Consider the following 23,414-nt stretch of genomic DNA (forward strand, 5'->3'; position numbering starts at 1 on the left):
AAGTCCCACTGGCCTGGGCTGGTCTTGGATACCATCATTCTAACTGCCCCCCTGCAGAGGCCTCGTCACCCCCACCTTCCACCACGTTCTCCTTTTTCCATTGTACTGAGCCGCTTCCAGCCCAGGGTCCCCTTGCGCCTGCCTCGGGGCTTTCAGATTGGCACCCCCGATACACTTCGGGGCAGGGTCAGAGGGGTCTGAGCCGGGGCCTGAGAGGTCACGGCCCAGCCCGAGGCATGGCAAGGGCCTGGGAAACTACCCAGTCTTTCTTTGCAGGGATCAGCCTCTTGATCCTTCCTGAATGGGAGAAATTCACATAAAGGAAAATGAGGATTCGATTGGATTGGTTCAAACTTGGAAACGCTCAGTCAGTCAGTAAATCATATTTATTGAGCGCTTACTATGTGCAGAGACTGTACTAAGTGCTTGGAAGAGTACAATAGAACAACAGAACAGTGCTTGGCACATAGTAAGTGCTTAACAAATACCATCATTATCATTATTATCATTATTAATAATAATAACAATAAACAGACACATTTCCTGCCACAACGAGCTTGCAATCTACAATCTCAGCTGAAGTCCTGACTGGTAGATCCTTCAGGGTCTGCTTGCTGCCCAGGTCACATTCCCAAGCCCCACCTCCCACCTCAGCCCTCCTGCTCCAACTAGATGCTTCTCACTCCTATCCCTCCCAGAATGCTCGGTTATGTTCCGACTTAGCCTTCCATTTAAGCACTTATTTATTTACCTACCCATTTTTCCTTCTCCTCATTTTAGTGTCTGTCTCCCCCACTAAATTGTAAGCTCCTTTAATGCAGGGATCAGGTCCGTAAGTATTTTGAGCTCCCCATAAGGCTTAGTACAATGCTCTGCACAAAGTTAGCGCTCAATAAATATGACTGAATGAACTCTCTTGTGCTTTCCCAAATGCTCAGAACAGTGCTCTGCACATGGGCTGTAAGCTCCTTGAGGGCAAGGATTGTGTCTAACTATTGGTACTCTCTCCAAGTGCTTTGCATACATTAAATAGTATGCTGCTTGAAGGCCGGGATTGTGCCTAGTAACTCTACCGTACTTTCCCATACACTTAGTACAGTGTTCTGCACAAAGAAGCTGATCACTCATTACTATCACTGGACTGATAATACTTGAAAAAATTTTACTTTGCCATAGATCAGAGGGATGTTTAGTAATCGTGGAATTTGTTAAGTACCTACTATGTGCCAAGAACTGTACTAATTGCTTGGGAAGATGCACTTTATGTCCCTGTCCCACATGGGGCACAGAGTCTAAGTAACATTTATCGAGTGCCAGAAGTATGCTGGGTGAGGGCAGCGGACTGCGTGTGGGGGGTGGGTTGGGGTGGATGGCAGGCAGGATGTGGTCAGTGGTCTTCATGTAGGCAACAGGCATGTGTGGGCATGGGCTGGGTGTGGACTGTGATCTGCATGTTGGTCTGTGGCCTGAGGGTGGGTGTCGAGCAGGGTGTGGGTGGCCAGTGGTCTGGATGTGGGTAGGGAACAGCAACGTCAGTGATCTGACGTGGGGCGGGGTGTGGGGACTGGCCCGACAGTGGGCATTGAACAGAGAGTGGGTGGGCTGGGTGTGGGCAATGAGGTGGGCCTGGGCAGTGTGGACAGTGGGCTTGGTGGGGGCAGTGAGCGGGGTGTGGTCAGTGAACTGGATGTGGGAGTGGGTGCTGGACTATTTATTTCTTTACCAAACCTGGACTGAGTAAAGCAAAATCCACTGACTACCAGGATCTTAGCTCAGAGCCCAGGGGCCTTCGTTGATAACGTCTTCTTAACGACCTGACGGTACAGATTTCCCCACTGGAACTCCTGGGGCCCTGGGTCCTCAAGTGGCCACACATTCTCCTGCAGAGGGACCACCAGAATTCCCGATCCTCCCACTGGGTGAAAAGGCCACCGGCTCGGAGAAGACACTTGGAAAGGGTGAGGTTGGAAGCAGCTCTCCTTAGCTGCGATGAACCGTTCTAGGGCCTAAATTGTGCTGTTGGGTTCTTGCAGGGGATGAGATCGGCAGATTTCCATTGCTGTTCGCACAAAACAAGGCTGAAAACTCCTTTTGAGACACCAAAGGTGGCGGCTGACCAAGAATGAAGGTAACTTCACCCTAGGTGTCATGATAAGTCAGGAAGCCACGCAATGGGCCTTAGGAAGGAAGGGATTCAAGCACGAGGCAGACCATTTTTTCCAGGCCAGAAGACAATGCTGTTCCTTGGTGCCGCCTTCCTTTCACGTAAGCCATCTGCGTCTCGGTAAGGCAGCGGCGGTCGTTTCTGCTTGGTGGCCAGGCCCGAGCCTCACCCCCAGCCTGCCCGAGAGTGGCTCTCTGTCCGTGTCTCGGCCGGAATACTATCGGAGAGTCAGGGGGTCCTCGTCAGGCAGGCAGAGCTGTTGGACGGGGTTGTGGTGTCGGGAGAGACGGTTGTGTGCACGTGCTAGAGTGCTACAAATGCTACAACGCTACAGTGCTATGGCGCAAGCTCCCCCTATGCAGGTCTGCCCTGGGGCCCCGGGGGACCTGATTTCAACTTTTCAATTGTATAAAGCACAGAGGGACAAACCTCTGGGGGACACCAGTTTTAAAGTCAGTAGAGTCCAGGAGGAACAGATGGCAGCCCAGAACAGTGCCCTGCCCTCCACCCTTTCTACGGATGGGGCTGTATGTTTCCACAGACTCATTTGGGCAACAAGAGATTGTCTCGCATGATTGTTTCTGAGGGGGCCACCCAACAGATGGAAGCAGCATGGCTTAATGGAAAGATCACGGGCTTGGGAGTCCGAAGTCGTGGGTTCTAATCCCTACTCCTCCACTTGTCAGCTGTGTGACTTTGGGCAAGTCACAACTTCTCTGTGCCTCAGTTATGTCATCTGTAAAATGAGGATTAATACTGTGAGCCCCACATGGGACAACCTAATTAACTTGTATCTACCCCAGGGCTTAGAACAGTGCTTGGCACATAGTAAGCGCTTAACAAATACCATCATTTTTAAATTTTTTTTAATAAACCTCCTCTTGATTAAAATGTCCCACCAGCCCCACTTGTCAGAGTCCACCATCCCGGCATAATCCAGGAGGTGCATATCTGGGTACCTAAGACTTGTGCCCCCTTATCCTACAAAGCCTCCTATCCAAGTTTACCAAGCCCCCTACTCATTCACTCATTAAATCATATTTATTGAGCACTTACTGTGTGCAAAGCACTGTTCTAAATGCTTGGGAGAGTACAATATAACAACAAACAGACCCATTCCCTGCCCATAATGAGCTCATAGTCTAGAGGGGGAGACAACTCAGTTTCTAGTTTATCAGAGAGCCCGGAGGGATGGGCAAGTTGCTCCTTTGTTTTGATGACGGTTTGCAGGAACCCTGGAAAAGAAATTCTACCTTTTGATGATGCCGAGTCAGTTTCTGGGGTGCCCCTCCTACCCACCTTCCTCTCCCAGGAATGAGTAGTTTCATTAGGGATGATTAAAGAATCTGCCCAGGACTGTTGCAGGCGCCCGGGGCCTATCACGCTGCTGTTACTGTCCTAGACCAATGCAGGTGCCCTGGCCTAGCTCACCACTGCTACTGTCCTGGATGGATGCAGGAGCCTGGGACCTATCTTGTCACTATTACTGCCCTAGATGAACACAGGCACCCGGGGCCTATCTCATCACTGTTACTGTCCTGGACCGACAGGGGTGCCGGGGCCCATCTCGCTGCTGCTACTGTCCTGGATGGATGCAGATTCCTGGGCTAACTCGTAGTTATTATTAATTCTCCTCTTGGCCTGCCAGGTGCTAACACTACCACTGGTTCTTTCCAGGTTCACCTTGCCCAACCCATTTTGTCCTCTGGCTAAATGATCTCACCGTTAAAAGCCCACCTGCATGAGGCTCCTCCTGGGGGCAGGCTTGGGGTTGAGGGGCATTCCTCCCCACCCCTGTCCTTGTTCATTGGGTCAGCTGCACACCCCATGGCTGCCCCTGCCACCCTCGCCTCTGGGCAGAGGAAGGGAATCCAAATTGCACTGTCGGCCCTAACCATCCCTCAGAACTGAGGCTCTCCTTCCTCCCTTCTTCATGGATGGGGGCCTCCCAAAGACTCCCTCCTTCTGCAGGGAAGTTCGGCTCATCGCTAGTCAGGAGTCCCTTCCCGTTCCTGTTTCCAGCAGCATGGCTCAGTGCTTTGGAGTGGGAGGTCATGGGTTCAAATCCCAACTCTGCCAACTGTCGGCTGTGTGACTTTGGGCAAGTCACTTAACTTCTCTGTGCCTCAGTTACCTCATCTGTAAAATGGGGATTAAGACTGGGAGCCCCCCCGGGACAACCTGATCACCTTGTAACCTCTCCAGCACTTAGAACAGTGCTTTGCACATAGTAAGCGCTTAATACATGCCATCATTATTATTATTATTTGCTCTTTCTGAATGGCCAGTGCTTATCATCTGCAATCCCACTCAGCCCCAGGGGCCGCAAGACAGGAGCTCGTCTACCCCGACTCAGGCAAAGTCCCAGGTGGTGTTTGCCCTCCTCAGTCTCTTTCCCCTGCAGATTCTTCTCCCACACCTCTCTACCCACCACCCAGTGTAAATGGAGCCCAGAAATGGCACAGTTTCCATGACCCCCTTGGCCTATAACCCAACGTAGACAGAACCCAGGACCAGCGAAGGTTCCACTGCCTCCCACCGCCTCGTGTAGGTGGAGTACAAAGAGTTACTATGACCCACCCTGCAACCTGTCTCCCAGTGTAGACAGAGCCCAGAAATGGTAGTTTCCTCAGACCTCCTCCCACCCGCCATCTGAAGTAAGTAGAGCCCAGAAAAGATGCAGTTTCCATGACCACCCCTCACTTCCTGCCCAGTGTAGACTGGGCCCAGAAAGAGCAGTTTCCACCCCCTCCTCCCAACGCCAGTGTAGCCAGCCCAGAAATGGCACATGCTCCATGGTCCCTCCCCGACCCACCGCCAAGGGTAGACTTTATTGGGGGGTGCCATTCTTGTCACCCCCTTTAGTCCAATCAGTTTGTTTTTCACTCAGAAAAGGCCATAGGCTCCAAGTGGCCCTTTCTGGGTGGATGTGAGGGCTCCCCAGCCCAGACTTGTGCTTTCTTGGGCTCGGAGGAAAATTAATCCCAGCCGGCAATTAATGCAGAATCATCATCTCCGCTTGTGTGTTTCTGAGGAGTTCGGCAGTCTCAGTTGAAGGCGCTCACGATACTGGTGAATACATGGGTCCGCAAGAGCAACCCCCCACTTCCTGTCCCTCTCCCTCCCTCCCAATCCCCCATCACCCGCCCCCACCCCCACCCCCTGCCCCACTGTGCCGATTTTCCCTGAATGATTCTCAACTATCTCCCTAGATGTTTGTGAGAGACCCGGTGCTTTCTGTACCTCTGGGACCACTTGGTCCCTGATCAATCACTAAGGCGTGCCCACCGGCACATAGTTGGTTAGAAAAGGGAGCCAAGCTAGCCCAGGCGAGTCAGCCTGTGGGCCCCTCAGGCTTGTAAAGTTCTTAAAAATGAGGTTTAAGATGATTGTACATATAATGAAGACAGTTCCTATACATTCCTTCGGATATCGGGACTTATTGGAAATGAGGCAGAAAACCTGAAATGCCTTCTTGATTTCTCTCATCAAAAACAAACATCTGCGCTGTGGCCCAGCTAGATTCTGCAGACGAGTGGATGGAGCAGAGCGTTCTGGGCGCCCTCCCAGCTGGGCGCTCTCGTGGCTGGGCAGCAGGGCTGGCAGCGGCTGAGCCCTGAGCCCCACTGCCGGGTAGCTTCAGGCTCTTTGTGTGAAACAGGCCCCTCCCAGACAGTCATAAAGAATTCTTTGTCTACATAGGCATGTATACCAGTACCACGAGGTTCTTAAAATACTGAAAAATCCCGAAGAACTTCGATTAGAAAAATAAATCAAAGAATCGAGAAGAGAATTCAAGTGCTTTGGACACCAGTACCAGAAGGCACTGGGGGTGGCCTGGCTTGGTGGAAGAAGCGGCTGCCCGAGTCCTGGGGAGGCCACCAGTACTGACAGCCCGCAGGGTCCCCCCAGCCACAGCCGGCACTCGGGGCCCCTCCACCATGGGTGGCCCACGGGCTCTCCAGGGGCCCAAGAGTCTGGTTCGAGGCAAGAGGTGATGGTTTCAGGGGAGAAATCTCCTAGAGTGATCGGTGAAAGTTGTTCGCTCCAGGCAGAGGGCAGGGGGTATGGGGCAGGACTAGACTACTTTGCAAGAGGCTGGTGGATTTCTGGCAGGTGAATAGTTCGCTTTGCTAGAGAGTGGTCATCGTACCTGGCTGTGACCCCACTAACTGTCTTCCCTGCGCTGCCATAGATATGATCAATCTCCCAGGCCAGAGCTGTGCCTGCATGTGTGTGTGTGCATGTGTGCCCACACATGTGGGCCTGTGTGAGCATGTGTATGGATGCCTGTATGTATGAGCACAACTTTCCTCTTGCAAGGCCTGGAAAATGGTCACTGACCCCCACCCCCACCATGTTCTCCAGCCTCCAAGCATCCCCTGACAGACCCTTTCCTCCGCCTCCCCCACACCCAGCTCCTTCCAGCGGCGGACTGGCGGTTGCGGGCCAGGATCACGGCCGCTAGAGTCGGGTGAAATCCTTGCCGTGGTGCAGATCCCCGATGCTCTCGTAGTCACTCTCGGGCTGGGCGGGGAGGGGACGTCCGCGCTCTGGGCCCGGCCCAGCCCGGCCCTCGTCCCGGCCCAGGGACTGGATCGCAGCATAGTCCGGCTCTGGCTCGTCGTCCCGCCGGGGCGGGGGCAGCCCCTGTCCGTCGGTGAGGTTTTCAAAGTCTGTCACTGTGGCGTACAGGTCGTTGGAGGACGATGGGGATCTCGGGGGCCCCACTTCCTGGACGGCCACGGAGGGGGCGGGGGCCAGGCGGTTGGCCAGGCCTGGCTTGCTCACTGAAGAGTACATGGCCGAAATCTAGAAGGAGCAAGCGAAGGGTGAGTCTTTAAGGTCAGAAGAAGTTTCCTCCCCTCACCCTAAGTCTTCCTGCAGTTACGGGCAGGAAAGAAGGGCGGGGGCAGGGACATTTGGGAAGTGGGGGTGGAATGACTGAGGAAAGGAGGCTGTCATGGGTGGTGGGCGGAAGGGATGAGCAGGAGAAGTAACATGGCCTAGTGGAAAGAGATCCAGCCTGAGAGTCAGAGGACCTGGCTTCTGATCTTGGGTCCGCCAAATGTCTGCTGGGTGATCTTGGGCAGCTCACGTTAACTTCTTTGTGCCTCAGTTTTCTCATCTGTAAAATGGGGATTAAAACTGTAAAGCCCCATGGGGGACGTGGACTGTGTCCAATCAGTTTATCCTGTTATCTACCTCAGCACTTAGTAATAATGATGTCATTTGTTAAGCGCTTACTATATGCCAAGCTCTGTCCTAAGCGCTGGGGTAGATACAAGGTTATCAGGTTGTCCCACGTGGGGCTCACAGTCTTAATCCCCATTTTACAGAGGAGGTAACTGAGGCACAGAGAAGTTAAGTGTCTTGCCTAAAGTCACATAGCTGACAAGTGGCAAAGTTGAGATTAGAACCTACGACCTCTGACTCCCAAGTCTGGCCTCTTTCCACTAAGCCAGGCTGCTTCTTTGTGCTTGGCACGCAGTAAGTGCTAAATAAATACTATTATAAAAAAAATGGTCCACCCAGCTAGTTCTCCCTTTGAGAGACCTGTGGGAGTCCCTGACTTTCAAGATTCCTGCCCCCCTGCTTCATGGAAGCCTGACCCATCGATCAATTTTTGTATCCCTTGATCCCAGTGAGTGACGGTCACGTGTCAGAAGAGTTGGTCGTTTGGTTCCTTGGCAACAAAGCTTGCACTGCTGGGCTCCAACTGAGGCTGCCACCCTCAGTCCCCAGCCATACCACAGAGCCAGGATAGTCAACCAGCCACCAGTGGAACTTGCTGAGCGTTCACTCTGTGTAGAGCACTGTGCTCAGTGCTTGGAGACACGGAGGGCGAGCAGAACCTCGCAGATCATTTTTCTTAAATAACACTGCATTTTACGGCCATGAGAACCAAGCGAACCCAGTTGGTTCTCACCAGCACACGTCTCAGGCCGTGCTGTGGCCGTATCGTTGCCGGGGGGTGCAGGACATGGTTCTGACAGCACGGGTCTGTCGCCTACCTTTCCCGACCAAATGCTGCCAGCCAAGCATTCTGCTGCTCTGAGTCCACCAGTGTCCAGGGAGAACTGGCCGTTTCTGACCTCAGCCCCGCCCCGTCATCTCAGGAAAATGCTCAAGGAGGACAAGACCCCAGCCTGACTCTGCTCCAGCTCAACGGTCTCTCCTCTCCTGGTGGTTTTGGAGTGTCGAGTGTGCATTCCGTGGAGCTGACCTAAGAAATGCTAGCCCTCCTGGGCCTGGCTGAAAATTCCAGATGAGAAACCTACCTCCTCCTCTGTAAGGGCTGGATCATCTTCCCGGGACTTGTAAGACAGCGAGCTGAGCCTCTACGAAGGAAAAACAGCCACGTCAAGGCCTGGAAACATCCCGCGGTGCATCATGGACCCTTTGCTCACACAACCGATCCCTACCACGGCAGCTCGACACATCCTGCTTCTCCACCGAAGCCAGAGATGTTGCCCTCGGACAGTGCTAGATCCCAAAAGTGAAACGCTGACCGGCAGTCAAATCAACATCCGAACGAGGTCTGATGACCCAATCAAATTGGGATTTTTTTGTTTTGTTTTTTTAATGGGAACTTGTTAAGCATTTCTGAGGTGTCAAACAGTCCTCTAAGAACTGGGGTAGGTACAAATTAATTAGGTCAGACACAGTCCCTGTCCTGGATGGGGCTCGAAGTCTTAGTAGGAGGGAGGACAGGTATTGAATCCCCATTTTACAGTTGAGGAAACTGAGGCACAGAGAAGTTAGGTGACTTGCCCAAGCAATCAGCAGAGCAATTGGCAGAGCCAGGATGAGAACTCAGGTCCTCTGACCCCCAGGCTTGTGCTCTTTCCACTTGACCGTGCTGCTTCTCCTAGGCAGAGCAATTGGTAGAGCTGGGATTAGAAACCAGTCCTGGGCTCTTTCCAGTAGGCCACACTGTTTCTTGCTGCTTGGGTTGCTTCATCCAATTAGTTATCAGGACCCCACGCTCAGAGCAGACTTGGAGAGACCTGGCCTGGCCTAAGTCAGAGACCAAGGGAAAGTGTGTTTAGTCAAAGTCAAAGTCAATTTGGCAAACACTCTCTCTGGTCCCCTGGGGGAGGGATCTTTCATCTTTCTTCTTAGAAGCAGTGTGGCCTAGTGGAAAGAGCACATGTCTGGGAGTCAGGAGACCTGGGTTCTAATCCCAGCTTCTCCATTGCCTGCTGTGTGACTGTGGGCAGGTCATTCAACTTCTCTTGGCTGTTTCCTCTTCTGTAAAATGGGAATTCAACACCTTTACTCCCTCCCACTTGGACCGTGAATCCCAGGTGGAATTGTATTCGACCCGATTATCTTGCATGCACCCCAGTGCTCAGAACAGTGCTTGATACATAATAAGTGCTTTATAAATGCCACAGTGATTATCCCCTGATAATTATTAGAAGCCATGTCATCTTCAGTTAATCGCAGGCCCCGGAAGGCTATGAGCATATCTTGGTCTGGAGGACTGCCCTTCAGGAATACACTTCTTGGTTCCAGGGGAGACACACTCATAACTTTTTTACCATTGGCTAGAACAAAGAGGTTCATCTCTCTTAGGGAATGAAGGTTGTCTCTCAAAGGGTTACTGTCCTGATTGGTTAAGAAAGGAGAATGACAGGAGTGTTTTCTTCCTCTAGTGAACTGAGCAAAACTGCATCTAAAAGCAGTAAAGAGGCATTTGGAGAGAAAATGACTTCAAGCACAAAAGCTGGGTAAATGACAAAGCGCAACTTGCATATGTTTGCGGAGGTTTCTCTGCTGAGCTCCTGAAGGGAGACGTTTCTCACTACCTAGATAGTGACTCTAAAATGCTGCATATAATTTGGCCTTGGGACCATTTCTAGTCTCTGCTTGGGGGTGAAAGTTTACTCTCAGATAAGAAGCGATGGGCGTCTGACCGAGGGCAAACTCCTGAAGGGTCCGGAACCAGGGCTGCCAGGGCTCTGAACAGATCCTGGGCACGTGCAAGCAACTTCACTGGTTAGACAGACCACCGGGATACTTAAAACCTTAGCACAGAACATGGGCCTGGGAATCAGTTCTTATCCCGGCTCCGCCACTTGTTTGCTCTGTGACCTTGAGCAAGTCACTTCACTTCTCTGTGCTTCAGTTACCTCATCTGTAAAATGGGGATTAAGACTGTGAGCCTGTTCATTCATTTAATTGTATTTATTGAGCACTTACTGTGTGTAAAGCACTGTACTAAGCGCGTGGGAGAGTAAAATGGTACAGTATAACATTCCCTGGCCACAAAGAGCTCACAGCTCACAGTGTGGGGCAGAGACTGTGTCCAACCAGATTTGCTTGTATTCCCCCTCCACCCTGCCCCCACGAGTGCTTAGTACAGTGCCTGGCACACAGTAAGCACTTAAATACCACAATTATTATTACTATTATTATTACCTTGCTGGTGTCAATGGGACTCTTTGAGGCCTCTCCCTCCTCCTCCTTCCCAGCCACCGATCTCTCATCTTCCTTCTCCCAGACATTTTCGTTCTCGTCGAGGAGTTTGACAGGAACCGGGGGCGGGGCCTCTTCCTCCAGATCTGCCAGCACCCCAAGGACGCTCTCTGTACTCAGACTCTGTCGGCCCTTCTTATTCCGGTCCACTGAGGCGTACTCGGCCGACCCCGTCTGGCTTTCTGAGAGAGAGCCCAGGAGGCCCCGGCCAGCGGGCGCTGACCCTTCCTGGCGGCCGACGCCGTGGCTTGGGTCTGCGTCGGCCGAGGCTCCCGCCTCCTTGATTTCCTTCACGGTCTCATACAAGCAGTCTTCCACCATGTTTTCCTGGGAGCAGCTGACTTTCAGGACCTCGTATGGCCCTTCCGTTCCAAGGCCCCGCTCCCTGGCCTCCGTCCTGGGCGGGAGAATGGGCTCCAGCGTGCCGTTAGGAGGTATTCTGGGTAATTCTCGGCTCTGATGGCACTTGATGGATTTTCCCACGCTTTCCTGCGAGTCCAACAGGTCAGAAACGGAAGTTTGGACTTCTTCGTAAGGCAGCGTGTAGGCCTTGGTGCTGTCTTCTGAGAGGACTACAGCCAGGGTAGGGAAGAGAAAATTCAAGAGATTCTTTCCCTGCCAAGAGGGAGATTACTTGACCAGACAGTGATGCTATTTCTCTCGCTTCCTCGAAGCAGCGAGCTGCAGAGCGGCAAATGAAGACTTAAAGACTCTTATTTTACTTTCAATTTAGAATAGATGGAACTGCTACGTCTTTCAAATGCAATCTGCAGCACCTTACTTTTCCTGCTTGGTGTCCAAGACTTAATATGAAATCAAACCCCTAAACTGCTTTGCCCCAGGGTCTTGAGTTGAGAGGTAATGAACAATCCACCAGAGGAAGTTGATCCTACACCCTCTGTTCCTCCTGGAGAAGTGGGTGCCTGGAACCCTGAAAAGGGATGGACTAGAAGCCACCGACCAAAAAGGGTGACTAACAATGGGTCCGTTGTGGCCGACACTGGGAAGCGATCGGAAGTGGCCGGGAGTGATTGGAAGTGACAGGGATCCTTGGAGCAACCTGCCGCTGCTACTGGAGGCCAAGCCTCAGGCTGCTGGGCCCTGTGGGCCAACCCAGAAATGACACCGCTCACAGAGAATCAGCGTGGCCTAGTGGAAAGAGCCCAAGTCTGGGAGTCAGAAGGGATCTCGGTTCTAATCCCGGCTCTGCCACTTGTCTGCTGTGTGATCTAGGGCAAGTCACTTAACTTCTCTGTGCTTCAGTTACCTTATCTGTAAAATGGGGATGAAGACAGTGAACCCCATGTGGGACAGGGACTGCGTCCAACCCAGTTTGCTTGTATCCACCCCAGCACTTAGTACGGTGCCTGGCACAGAGTAAGTGCTTACCAGATATCACAGTTATTATAGGTTCCATCCGCCTGCCTCCCAATTGTCTAAAAATCCAAGCAGTATGCCCTGAAAGGAGAAGCCGGGGGAGGGAAGTTGCCCCAGTCCCCCAGGGCACTGCTGAGGGACACCCTAGTGCTCCCAGGACACCAGCCAGCTGTCCAAAGTGGGTACAACCCTTGGGGAAGGTCAGGTGGATGACACAGGGGGCCCTTTGAAGGATGCTGTGTGGCCCAATGGAAAGAGCAAGGGCTTGGGACTCATGGGTCTGGGAAACTTGCTTCTAATTCTGGTTCCACAGTTTGCCTGATGGGTGACCTTGGACAAGACACTTGACTTCCCTGTGCCTCAGTTTCCTCTTCTGTAAAATGGGGATTAAATCCCTGCTCTCCCTCCCTCTAAAAATGCGAGCCCCTTATAGGACAGGGACTGTGTCCAATCTGATAATCTTGTACTCACTCCAGTACTTAGCCAAGTGCTTTGCATATAGTAAGTGCTTAACAAAGACCACTGTGATGATTGCCATTAGACTCGGTTTCTCCTCAATCACTGCGCTGATAAATTCTGCCAGAATGGGAGGGAGATGGGTCTATTTTTTCCAGCGTGCATGTCTATACCTTCTCATATCCTCATTACCTGCCCAGCGCTCTGGTCTTCCTTTTTGTTTTGAGGTGTTCAGCTTGGGGAGAGACCTATTTTCATCATCTGGCTAACCTCTCTTGTCAATTTCCACATCTGCTTATCCTCCCCTTCTGACAGGCAGTCTGACTTGCCAGTCTTATTGACCTCAACTGTCCCACCGGCCTCCCCTTGGCTGCACCCCCTCCCCCGTCCCGCCGAGCTCATCCCAGCTCCTCTTGTCCCTGGATTTTTGGAAGTTGACTTGGGGAATGGGAAGGCAAGGCGAGTGCCTGCAGCTCAGCACCGGGATCCCGGGGTTGGCCTGGGGTCAAGCCGAGGCCTGGGGCGGAATTGGGAATCAGGGCCTGAACTGAGGTGTTCTGTTGGAGATGGTAAATGGTCTTGGTGCAGGTGAGGCCCGATAAGGCCCCATTCAAAGCCTCAGCCTCTGCCCCCTCCCACCATCCATCATGCCTGGAGGATGGGGATCTGGGCAGTAAAGGGACCCAGCCCTGCCCTGGGGCAACAGCCTGGAGTCCTGCTCGTTCAGTGAGAAGCAGAATGGCTCAATGGAAAGAGCATGGGCTTGGGAGTCAGAGGTCATGGGTTCAAATCCCGGGTTCAAAGATTGCCCAAGTGACCTAGGGCAAGTCACTTAACTTCTCTGTGCCTCAGTTACCTCATCTGTAAAATGGGGATTAAGACTGTGAGCCCCATGTGGGGCAACCTGATCACCTTGTATCCCCCTCCAGCGCTTAGAACGGTACTTTGCACATAGTAAGTGCTTAACAAATGCCATTATTATTATTATTATTATTATTATTATTATTGTTATTATTCAGTGCTCTTTCAGAGGGAAGGGGGTGGAGGGACAGGCAGGGAAAGAGACTGGAAGTTCCCTCTTCCCTCTCTCCCCGAGACCTTCCCCAACTAACTCCCCTACTGGGCCTTGTCCCAGATAGCCCCACCATCCCATGCCACCCCCCGATACCACCCCCAAGGCATTCCCAGCTCTAGGCATCCCCAACCCCAACACCCAAGGGCTCTCAGAGTTGGCAATGGAGCATCTCCTGATGTCGCTGGCTATGGGCGACTTAAGTCCGAAAAGACACTGGGTGGGACTGCTCTCAATCTCAGGCCTCGGCAGCGCACACTCACCGTCGCCATTACTGAGGCCCCCATTGGGCTCACTGCTGGCTGCTGCGTCCGTCGCCAGGCTGGTCACTGAGTGGCTCAACAGACCCTTGTCAGAAGGCTGAAAGAAATGAACACAGCCCGGATGAGGGCCGCTGCAGCCTGGCCGAGGACAGATGTAGCCCAGCCGAGGGCTGCCATGGCTCACTCTACCTTGGTCTCATCTATCTCTCAGAACGAGACTCTGGCATGCTAACTAGTTATGTGACCTCCCGAGCAGCTAGCTCTCTTCCTCCCTTCAAGGCCCTACTGAGAGCTCACCTCCTCCAGGAGGCCTTCCCAGACTGAGCCCCTTCCTTCCTCTCCCCCTTGTCCCCCTCTCCATCCCCCTCATCTTACCTCCTTCCCTTCCCCACAGCACATGTATATATGTTTGTACATATTTATTACTCTATTTATTTATTTATTTATTTTACTTGTACATATCTATTCTATTTATTTTATCTTGTTAGTATGTTTGGTTTTGTTCTCTGTCTCCCCCTTTTAGACTGTGAGCCCACTGTTGGGTAGGGACTGTCTCTATATGTTGCCAACTTGTATTTCCCAAGCACTTAGTACAGTGCTCTGCACACAGTAAACGCTCAATAAATACAATTGATTGATTGATTGATTGATTGATCTGGCTGCCTATTCCTGGCCCCGTCCTGCCTCTGGCCTGGAACGCCCTCCCTCCTCAAATCTGACAGATAGTGACTCTCTCCCCTTTCAAAGATATTTTGAAGGCCCATTTCCTCCAAGAGGCCTTCCCTAACTGAGCCCTCCTTTCCTCTTCTCCCACTCCCTCTTTGTCATCCTTACTTGATCCCTTTATTCATCCCCCCTCCCAGCCCCAAAGCACTTATTTCCATACCTGTAATTTATTTATTTATATTAACATCTGTCTCCCTGTCTACCTTGTGTCCCACCTGATTACCTTGTATCTACCCTAGCACTTAGAACAGTGCTTGTCACATAGTAAGGGCTTAACAAATACCAGAGGTCGGGGGTTCTAATTCCGGCTCTGCCACTGATCAGCTGTGTGACTCTGGGCAAGTCACTTGACTTCTCTGTGCCTCAGTTATCTCATCTGTAAAATGGGGATTAAGACTGTGAGCCCTAGGTGGGACAACCTTATTACCTTGTATCTTCCCCAGCGCTTAGAAGAGTGCTCGGCACATAGTAAGCGCTTAACAAATGCCGTCATTAAATACTACAATTATTATTCTTACTGTAAGCTGTTTTTGGGAAGGGAATGTGTCTGTTTATTGTTATATTGTACTCTCCCAAGCACTTAGTTCAGTACTTTACCTGAACTAAGTGCTCAGTAAATACAATTGAATGAATGAATGAATCAATGAAAGTTGTAGCACGGCTAAGTACCAAGAGAGCACCCAGCCGCAGTCTACTGCAGCAGCGGCGGAGGGAACCTGCCTGTCCTTTTTTCAGATGGAAGATCTGAGACTGAATATAGAACAGAGACAATCTAGGGTCACGGGACTGACGGGACTTGAGGTGGTCTTTTAATGCAAACCATTGTGTGTGAGGCAGGGCCAACACAAACACCGGGGCTGATGGAGATGCAGATGGATTTTTCCTTTGTTTTGTGTATTAATGGTATTTGTACAGTGCTTTCCATTGGCAAAGTACTGTAATTAGTGTTGGGAAAGATACGATACAATCGAATGAAATGTAGTCCCTGTCTCACTTGGACCTCACCATCGAAGTAGGAGGGAGAACAGGTATTTAATCCCCATTTGATAGATAAGGAATCTAATACCCAGAGAAATAATGTGATTTTCCTGAAGTCACATAGCTAAGAAGTGGTGGGCCAAGGATTAGAGTGCAGGTCCGTGGATTCCCTGGCTTTACTGTCTACTTTACCAGTCAGCACAGCTAAGGTTTTGCTTAAGGTTCAGAAACCTCTGTGCTCTAGCGCCAGGTAGGCAGGCTGCTGAGAGGGAGGTGTGTTTCACTGCAACTGGGAGCTAGCTGGCCACAAAACAGGCTTGAAATCTGTGAAATGACTACTTTCTCTCTCTCTCTCTCCCTCTCTCTCTCTTGCCCCCTAAACACTTCCCCAAAGCAAACTCAACCGATTTTCAAGTCCCAACCAGCTTCCACCCCAAGGCTCAGTTGGTCTTTTGGCATTCACGGCGCCTACCATCGGCTCTTCGTTACAAAGACTACCAACTGACAAAACCAGGACAGAGGCCACTGAAGACAGAGTAGTGGCAGGAGAAGTAAGAGGTGTGTTTTCTGAGCACCAATGGGGTGGGGGGAAATGCACCATACTAAGTGCTTGCCAGTACCAAACCACCAAATGACACATTCTCCACCCACAGGGAGCTTCCAATCAAATTGGGGAGACAGACTTGAAAATATCAACAGAGCAATTAATGCAAATAATTGGGAATAGTGGGCTGAGGGTAAGTAAACATATGAAGGGACAGAAAAGGGGGATGGGATTATAGGGCATGGGGAAGCAGATTGGAGGGGGATCTGCACTTGGATCCATGACCTTTTGGCACTTGATATTCACCTCCCCCCAACCCACAGCATTTAGGTACATATTTTTAAATTAGCTATTATAAATTATTTATATATATTAACGTCTGTCTCCCCCTCTGGATTGTAAGCTCTCTGTGGGCAGAGAATGTGCCTACCCACTGTGTTGTACTCTCCCAAAGGCTTAGTACAGTGCTCTGCATGTAGTAAACACACAATAAATACCATTGATTGATTGATTGACTCAGGTGGGATTTGACTGCTGGGAGGGCTGTGATCTGCCGGATTTGGGCAGGGGGCGTTTACCAGTTGTTTCCAGGGTTAACTGTATGTGATTTCTACCTCTCCTCTCCACTTCCTGCAGGGTCCGGGAAACCCTGGTCTGACCCAGCACCAAATCTCTTCCCAAATGGTCTCTTGCTGGCTTGGAAAACGCATGGATGGTTCCTCAAGGGGGCACCCCTATTGGACTGGAAGCTTCTTAACGGTAGGGATCATGTCTTCTAACTCTGTTGTACTCTCCTAGTAGTTAGTACCATGCTCTGCCCACAGCAGGCACTCAGTCAATATTATCGATTATGAGGACAAAGATCATGTCTACTAATTCTATTAAAACTCTCCCAAAAGCTCAGTTCAGTGCTCTGCCCACAGTAAATTGTAAGTCTCTTGAGCCCATCTTGAAATGAGAGACCACGGATCATCACCCTTCCCATCTTCAAAGTCCAACTAAAATTATGTCTCCTCCAAGAGGCCTTCCATGACTAAGCTCTCATTTCTCCTACTCCCACTCCCTCTGCATCACCAGTGTACTTGGGTCTGTACCCCTTAAGCAGTGAGATACTCACCCCCCACCTCTAGCTCCACAGCACTTTGGTCCTTATATTCTGCTCTTTCTCCTATTCTGTATTTAATTACAAAAGCAGCATAGCCTAGTGGATAGAGTACAGCCCTGGGAGTCAGAAGGACCTGGGTTCTATTCCTGGCTCTGCCACTTGTCTGCTGTGTGACCTTGGGCAAGTCACTTAACTTCTCTGTGCCGCAGTTACCTCATCTGTAAAATGGGGATTAAGTCTGTGAGCCCCACAGGGTGCACGGACTATGATCAATCCGATTAGCTTGTATCTACTCCAGCGATTAGTACAGTGCCTGGAAAACAGTAAACACTTAACAAATACCATTAAAAAAATAGATCAGGCTTCATTAGACTGTAAGCTCTTTCGGGGCAGAGATCATGTCTGCCAACTCTATTGTATTGTACTCTTTCAAATGCTTACTACAGTTCTCTGCACACGCTCAATACATGCTATTGTTTGACTGAGTGCTTAGGCTGGGAGCCTCATGTTGGTCAGGAACTGTGTCTGATCTAACTGTATTATATCTAACCCAGACATAGTAAGTGCTTAACAAATACCAAAGTTGACTGAGGTTACGGTTTATGTCTACTGCCTCTATTTTTCTCTCCTGAATGCTCAATACAGTGCTCTACACACCGTAGGCATTCAATACTATTGACTGATAGACTCCAGGCTCTTTGAGAGCAGGAATCATGTCTCCTAACTCTGTTTGCACTCTTTCCAGAGTTCAGAACAGTGCTCTCCACATAGTAGACTGAGAGCTCCTTGAGGGCAGGGATCATGCCTCCTAACTATCTTGTCCTCTTCCCAGCACCCAGCACAGTGTTCTGCATAGTGCAGACTGTGAGTTTGGCTTCTGTAAGTACTGCACATGCTTCACCGGTCGACATCATAACAGCCTTACCACATTCATCAGATTTTCATGATCTCCGCTCTGTTTGGGCTTCTTCTCTCTGGGATTTAAAGATAGGAATGTTGTTATCACCCACTGTTCTGGAAAGGCCCCGGATAGTAAAGTCCAAGCAGGAGGCAGCCTGGTCATTGGAGCGGCCCCCGGCACTGACCCGGCTTTGGTTCGAAACGAATATCTGTGGGTCTGCTTTCACTTCCCTTTGAACAAATCTTTGGCCTCAGGGAGAAGCCACTGGCTGAAACCAGCCCCGATGGCTGCTCTGACCTGCCTTTCTTGGGGAGAGGCTGCCCACCAATGCTGGCCTTGCTAGCCACTCCGATCCACCAGTCTGGGGAGAGGCTGCCCACCGACACTGGCCCTGCTGGCAGCTCTGACCCACCGGAGTGGAGGTCAGGCTGCTCGCGGACACCGGCCCTGCCAGTTGCTCTGAACCACTGGCCTGGGTGAGAGGCTGCCCACTGACCCCGGGCCCAATGGCTGCTATGATCTGCTGGCCTGGGAGAGAAGCTGCCCACTGACACTGGCCCGGCTGGCGCTCTGACCCGCCAGCCTTGGGGAAGAGGCTGTCCACTGACATCAGCCCAACTGGCCACTTTGACCCACCAGCCTGGAAGTAAGGCTGACCCTCAGACACTCTGACCCTTCATTTGAGGAACCAAGTCTCCTCTCAGTTGCTGTCCCAAGGCCTCAAGCCCTCCGACAGCCAGATTCTCCTTGGGGGGAAGCATATGGGGACCTGATTATCCAGGTACTTCATCTGAATAATTCGGGAATGCATGACTCTGGTCTGGAATGTCTGGGTAATTCTGGGTACATCATGGAGATGGTATTGGGGGTCTTATTTGCCCTGAGAATTGTCTTGATCATCAGTAAGATTGATGGATTGGTGGCTGACCCGGTCCATGCCCCACATGGGGCTCCCAGTCTTAATCCCCATATTACAAATGAGGTAACCGAGGCACAGAGAAGTTAAGCAACTTGCCCAAGGGTCACTTAATTTTGCTGGAGAATTACTGGGAATTCTAGACTAAGCACAACTTTAGACTGTAAGCTCATTGTGGTTAGGGAACATGTATATCAGTCAATCTATTGATTTATTGTACTTATTGAGTGCTTACTGGGTGCAGAGCACTGTACTAAGCACTTGGGAAAGTATAAAAGAAGAGAGTTGGCAGACACGTTCCCTGCCCTTAATGAGCTTAAAATCCAGAGGAGAGACAGGCATTAATATAAATAAATTAAATTACAGATACGTACTTAAACGCTAAGGGGCCGAGGGAGGAGGGAAATAAAGGGTGCAGATCCTAGTCTCCCAAGCACTCAGTACAGTGCTCTGCCCACTGTTCTGCATACAGTTAATGCTCAATAAAGACCATTGATTAAAGGTAGTAGCTAAGGAAACTTATAGCTTTCTCCCATGGGAAGGTTGAGTTAGCCTGGCCTGTGTTATCTCTGGCACCGGACAGGTACAGGGCGTATCTGTTCAGCGCCAGCCAGCCAGTCTTCAAGAGACACCTCCAGAGGACTGGGAGGATCTGGGCCTTCCCCCTAGCCCAAGCTGCCCATGGAAACGGGCTGGCTCCAGACTCCCCTTAGCATGCAATCACTGCCATCATGGGTCCTCCTTTGCTTTCCTTCCACCACCACCGGGGACCACGTCGTCCTCCGCCCTCCCTACCTGGTGACTGCGCAGGTGGAGAAGGGGGAGCAGGGTAGAGTTGGAGTCCCCCAGCATTCAGGACTCTGCTCCCCAAATCCAGCTTTCTGGGGCTTCGGATTGATGAAGAAATTCACACTCCAAGAATGAAGGAGGGTTACCGGGGACCAGCTTAGCTATGGTTCTACAATTGCCCGGGACCACCCTGGCTCACCTTGGACCCCAGCTCACCCTGGGACCATCTCGGCTCACCCTGTGACCACCCTGGTTCACCCTGGATCACCCCAGCTCTTCCTGGGATCACCTCATCTCACCCGGGATGACCCTGACTAAGCCGGGACACTCCCGGGTCATGCTGGGACCACCCTGGCTCACTTTGGGACCACGACGGCTCACCCCAGGACCACCCTGGCTCACCCAAGAAGGTTGTTCACCCTGCACACTACCCTCAGGTCTCAAACAAGTCCACTGGCCGAGACCAGGGACCAGATGGAAAAACAGTAAGCAGTTTTGGCTCACAGTCATCCCCAGCTTCTTCCCAGCATAGTGGCTTGGTGGGAGTCAAGGCTGCCACAGGGCTTTGGGTGGCTGCTTCCAAGAGACACAGGAGGAGTAGCAACAGCGGCTGTGCCTTCTTCTCCAGATGCTTTTGACCAGGCCCATGAGCCGGGATCCTGTGGAATTTCCCCTGGCACCTTGAGCTGTGCAATGTCCTCAGCACAATAAATGCCCATTCCCTGGCTCCCACAGAGGCCCAGACAAGTCACCACCTTTCCTTGGAGGAATGTGAAAATGCATTTCCTGAAGCCTCTCTCACCTGTCACAGCTGGAGCAGAGGAAGAGCAGGAAGGTGAGGAGGAGGAGGAAAGTGCCCACAGTGGCCAAGCTCCCCCAGAGCACAACGGGCACTTGTCCATTGCTCAGCAAGCTGCCGGCAGGCCCCATGGCACCGTCTGGGCGAGTGGGTCACCTCTTCACAGGAGCGGACATCGGGCAGAATCACCACAGCCACCTGCAGAGGAAACAACACTCTCTGAAAGTCCCGCTGGAAACTTTCTCCCCTCCCCGCATGGGACAGGACAGTCTGCCAGCAAAAATTCAGGGCTCCGGAAAGAGCCTGCTAATTGTCAGCTTCTCTACAAAAACGGACAAAGTCAATGAGCTAACTTAGCTTCCAAACAAAGCACACCTCAACTTTCGGCATTCTCAGTTTGGTCCATTTTTACCAGGCCCAACTCCTCCCCCCGGAAACGGCTAAGTAGGAGACGGAAGGAGCCGAGGACTCTTCCAAAAACATGACTGGTGTGTGGAGTGACTCTCGGCCAGCCTGCATCCAGGTCCCCCACTGACCTTCTCCTTCCCTGACTCAGAAGTTTACACCTCAGTATTTTTAACAGCTATTAAAACGAATGTTAAAGAGCAAAGTTTCTGTTCAGGCTCTCATTTACAAATACTTGAACATTAAAGAGCTGTTAACTTTCCAGGAAATCACAACTCCGAAAAATGCAGGCTTATGGGTATTGTGATATGTGACACATTGTAACCACAGAAGATGATTCTCCGATTAACGCCTGCTAAACAGCGGGTACTGCTTTGGCCAATCACACAGAACCAGCTTCTTCAAAGGAATGATGTGTTTTGAACCAAATGAAGTTATGGTTTAATCAACAAGACCACCACAAGGGACTTAGTTGGGTTATATTTTTATGGGAGGATAACCACCAAAATCAGTCAGCCTCCGAGAGCCATTATTAATGGTATGGGGGTGATTGCTAAGTTAACAAGAAAATAGGCCAGTTGGCTCTTTAAATAAGAGAAAATAAAGCACTTTCCTGCCAAGGGATTTTAATTGGAAACAATTTCTCTAGGGGAATGCTGTCGATTTTATTTGAGCACTAGAACCGGAGAATAAAACTGAATGGAGGATGACTTTCAACCTTCAAAGAGTGAGAGAGAAAAGTCACCATCAGAGAAAGTGGTGAAGGCTCTTAGCTCCTAGAATCAATACAATCATCCTTTTTTTTTTAAAAAAAAAAAGGCATTTGTAAAGTACTTATATTTCTGTCACTGTTCTAAGCACTAGGGTAAATAGGAGATAATCAGGTTGGACACCATCCCTGTCCCACAAACAGCTCATGTCTTAACCCCCATTTTACAGATTAGGTAATTTAGGTCCAGAGAAGTGAAGTGACATTCTCAAGATCACACAGCAGACAGGTGGAGAAACTGGGATGAGAACCCAAGTCCTCTGACTCCCAGGCTTGTGATCTTTCCAGTAGGCCATAGTTTTTCTTCTCCCTTTCACCTAATTCATTCATTCATTCAATTGTATTTATTGAGCACTTACTGTTCATTCATTCATTCAATTGTATTTATTGAGCGCTTACTGTGTGCAGAGCACTGTACTAAGCGCTTGGCAAGTACAAGTTGGCAACATATAGAGACGGTCCCTACCCAAAAGCGGGTTCACAGTCTAGAAGGGGGAGACAGACAACAAAAAAAACCATGTAGACAGGTGTCAAAGTCATCAGAACAAATGGTCTCTGGATGCTGAAGTGGGACAGCTTCCTAGGTCAGAGGGGATTCTGCTTTCCTAATGTTGGGGACACCAAACAGGGCTTCCAACTTCAAAGGGGCCTATGAAAAGGAATCCATGGCAACCTTGTCCAATCCTTAAGCATTGCAAATACCATTATGTCTGGCTCCTTCGTTAGAGCAGAAGCTTCTGGTGGGCAGGGGATGCGTCACTTGCTCATTTTGTATTTCCCAAGGGCTTAGTAGAGTGCACTACTCCCATTGAATGAATGAATGAATGAGGCCCTAAAGACTAGGCCTAGAACTACCTGTATATATGTTTGTACATATTTATGACTCTATTTTACTTGTACTCTATGTTTATATATTGTATTCTATTTATTCTATTCTATAGAATTCCTGTATTCTATTTATTTTGTTAATATGTTTTGTTTTGTTGTCTGTCTCCCCCTTCCAGACTGTGAGCCCGCTGTTGGGTAGGGACCGTCTCTATATGTTGCCAACTTGGACTTCCCAAGTGCTTAGTACAGTGCTCTGCGCACAGTAAGCGCTCAATAAGTTCGATTGAATGAATGAATGAGGCCCTAAAGACTAGGCCTAGGACTACCTATATATATATGTATTTAGGTACATATATATTACTCTATTTTACTTGTACATATTTATTCCATTTATTTGATTATGTTAGTATGTTATGTTTTGTTGTCTGTCTCCCCCTTCTAGACTGTGAACCTGCTGCTGGGTAGGGACCATCTCTATATGTTGCCAACTTGTACTTCCCAAGCGCTTAGTACAGTGCTCTGCACACAGTAAGAGCTCAATAAATATGATTAAATGAATGAATGAATGAATTGGATCCTCAGTAGATGCTACTATTACCACCGAGGTGTTTTTCCCAGGGAAATATATTTCCTTTCTACTTTACGTGAATACTTGAAGACTGACCCTGTGTCTTTTAACTCTCGTGTACTCTCCTGAGCGCTAGGTCCAGTGCGCTGCACCCAGTACGTGCTCAATAAGGACTAGTTGCTTAGTACAGTGCTCTGCACACAGTAAGCGCTCAATAAATACGATTGATTGATTGACTACGGGCTGATTGATGATTCTGTTTTCGGGTTC

At 50.4% G+C, this 23,414-nt stretch overlaps 1 protein-coding gene across 1 annotated transcript in view; it reads right to left on the reverse strand.

Annotated features, from left to right (window-relative positions):
* Positions 1-5,528: 5,528 nt before the first annotated feature.
* The window catches only part of PAG1 (phosphoprotein membrane anchor with glycosphingolipid microdomains 1), an 86,843-nt gene continuing 68,957 nt past the window's right edge, over positions 5,529-23,414 (reverse strand). The window contains exons 3-8 of the mRNA XM_038766574.1: positions 20,578-20,772; positions 18,095-18,143; positions 13,817-13,913; positions 10,592-11,220; positions 8,446-8,505; positions 5,529-6,976 (exon numbers count right to left, since the gene is read on the reverse strand). Of these exons, the coding sequence (XP_038622502.1) occupies positions 6,629-6,976; positions 8,446-8,505; positions 10,592-11,220; positions 13,817-13,913; positions 18,095-18,143; positions 20,578-20,705 (1,311 nt within the window). The 5' untranslated portion in view covers positions 20,706-20,772 and the 3' untranslated portion in view covers positions 5,529-6,628. The remainder of the gene's footprint in view (positions 6,977-8,445; positions 8,506-10,591; positions 11,221-13,816; positions 13,914-18,094; positions 18,144-20,577; positions 20,773-23,414) is intronic.

The sequence above is a fragment of the Tachyglossus aculeatus genome, chromosome 25 (genome assembly GCF_015852505.1).
Source record: "Tachyglossus aculeatus isolate mTacAcu1 chromosome 25, mTacAcu1.pri, whole genome shotgun sequence".
Taxonomy (NCBI): domain Eukaryota; kingdom Metazoa; phylum Chordata; class Mammalia; order Monotremata; family Tachyglossidae; genus Tachyglossus; species Tachyglossus aculeatus.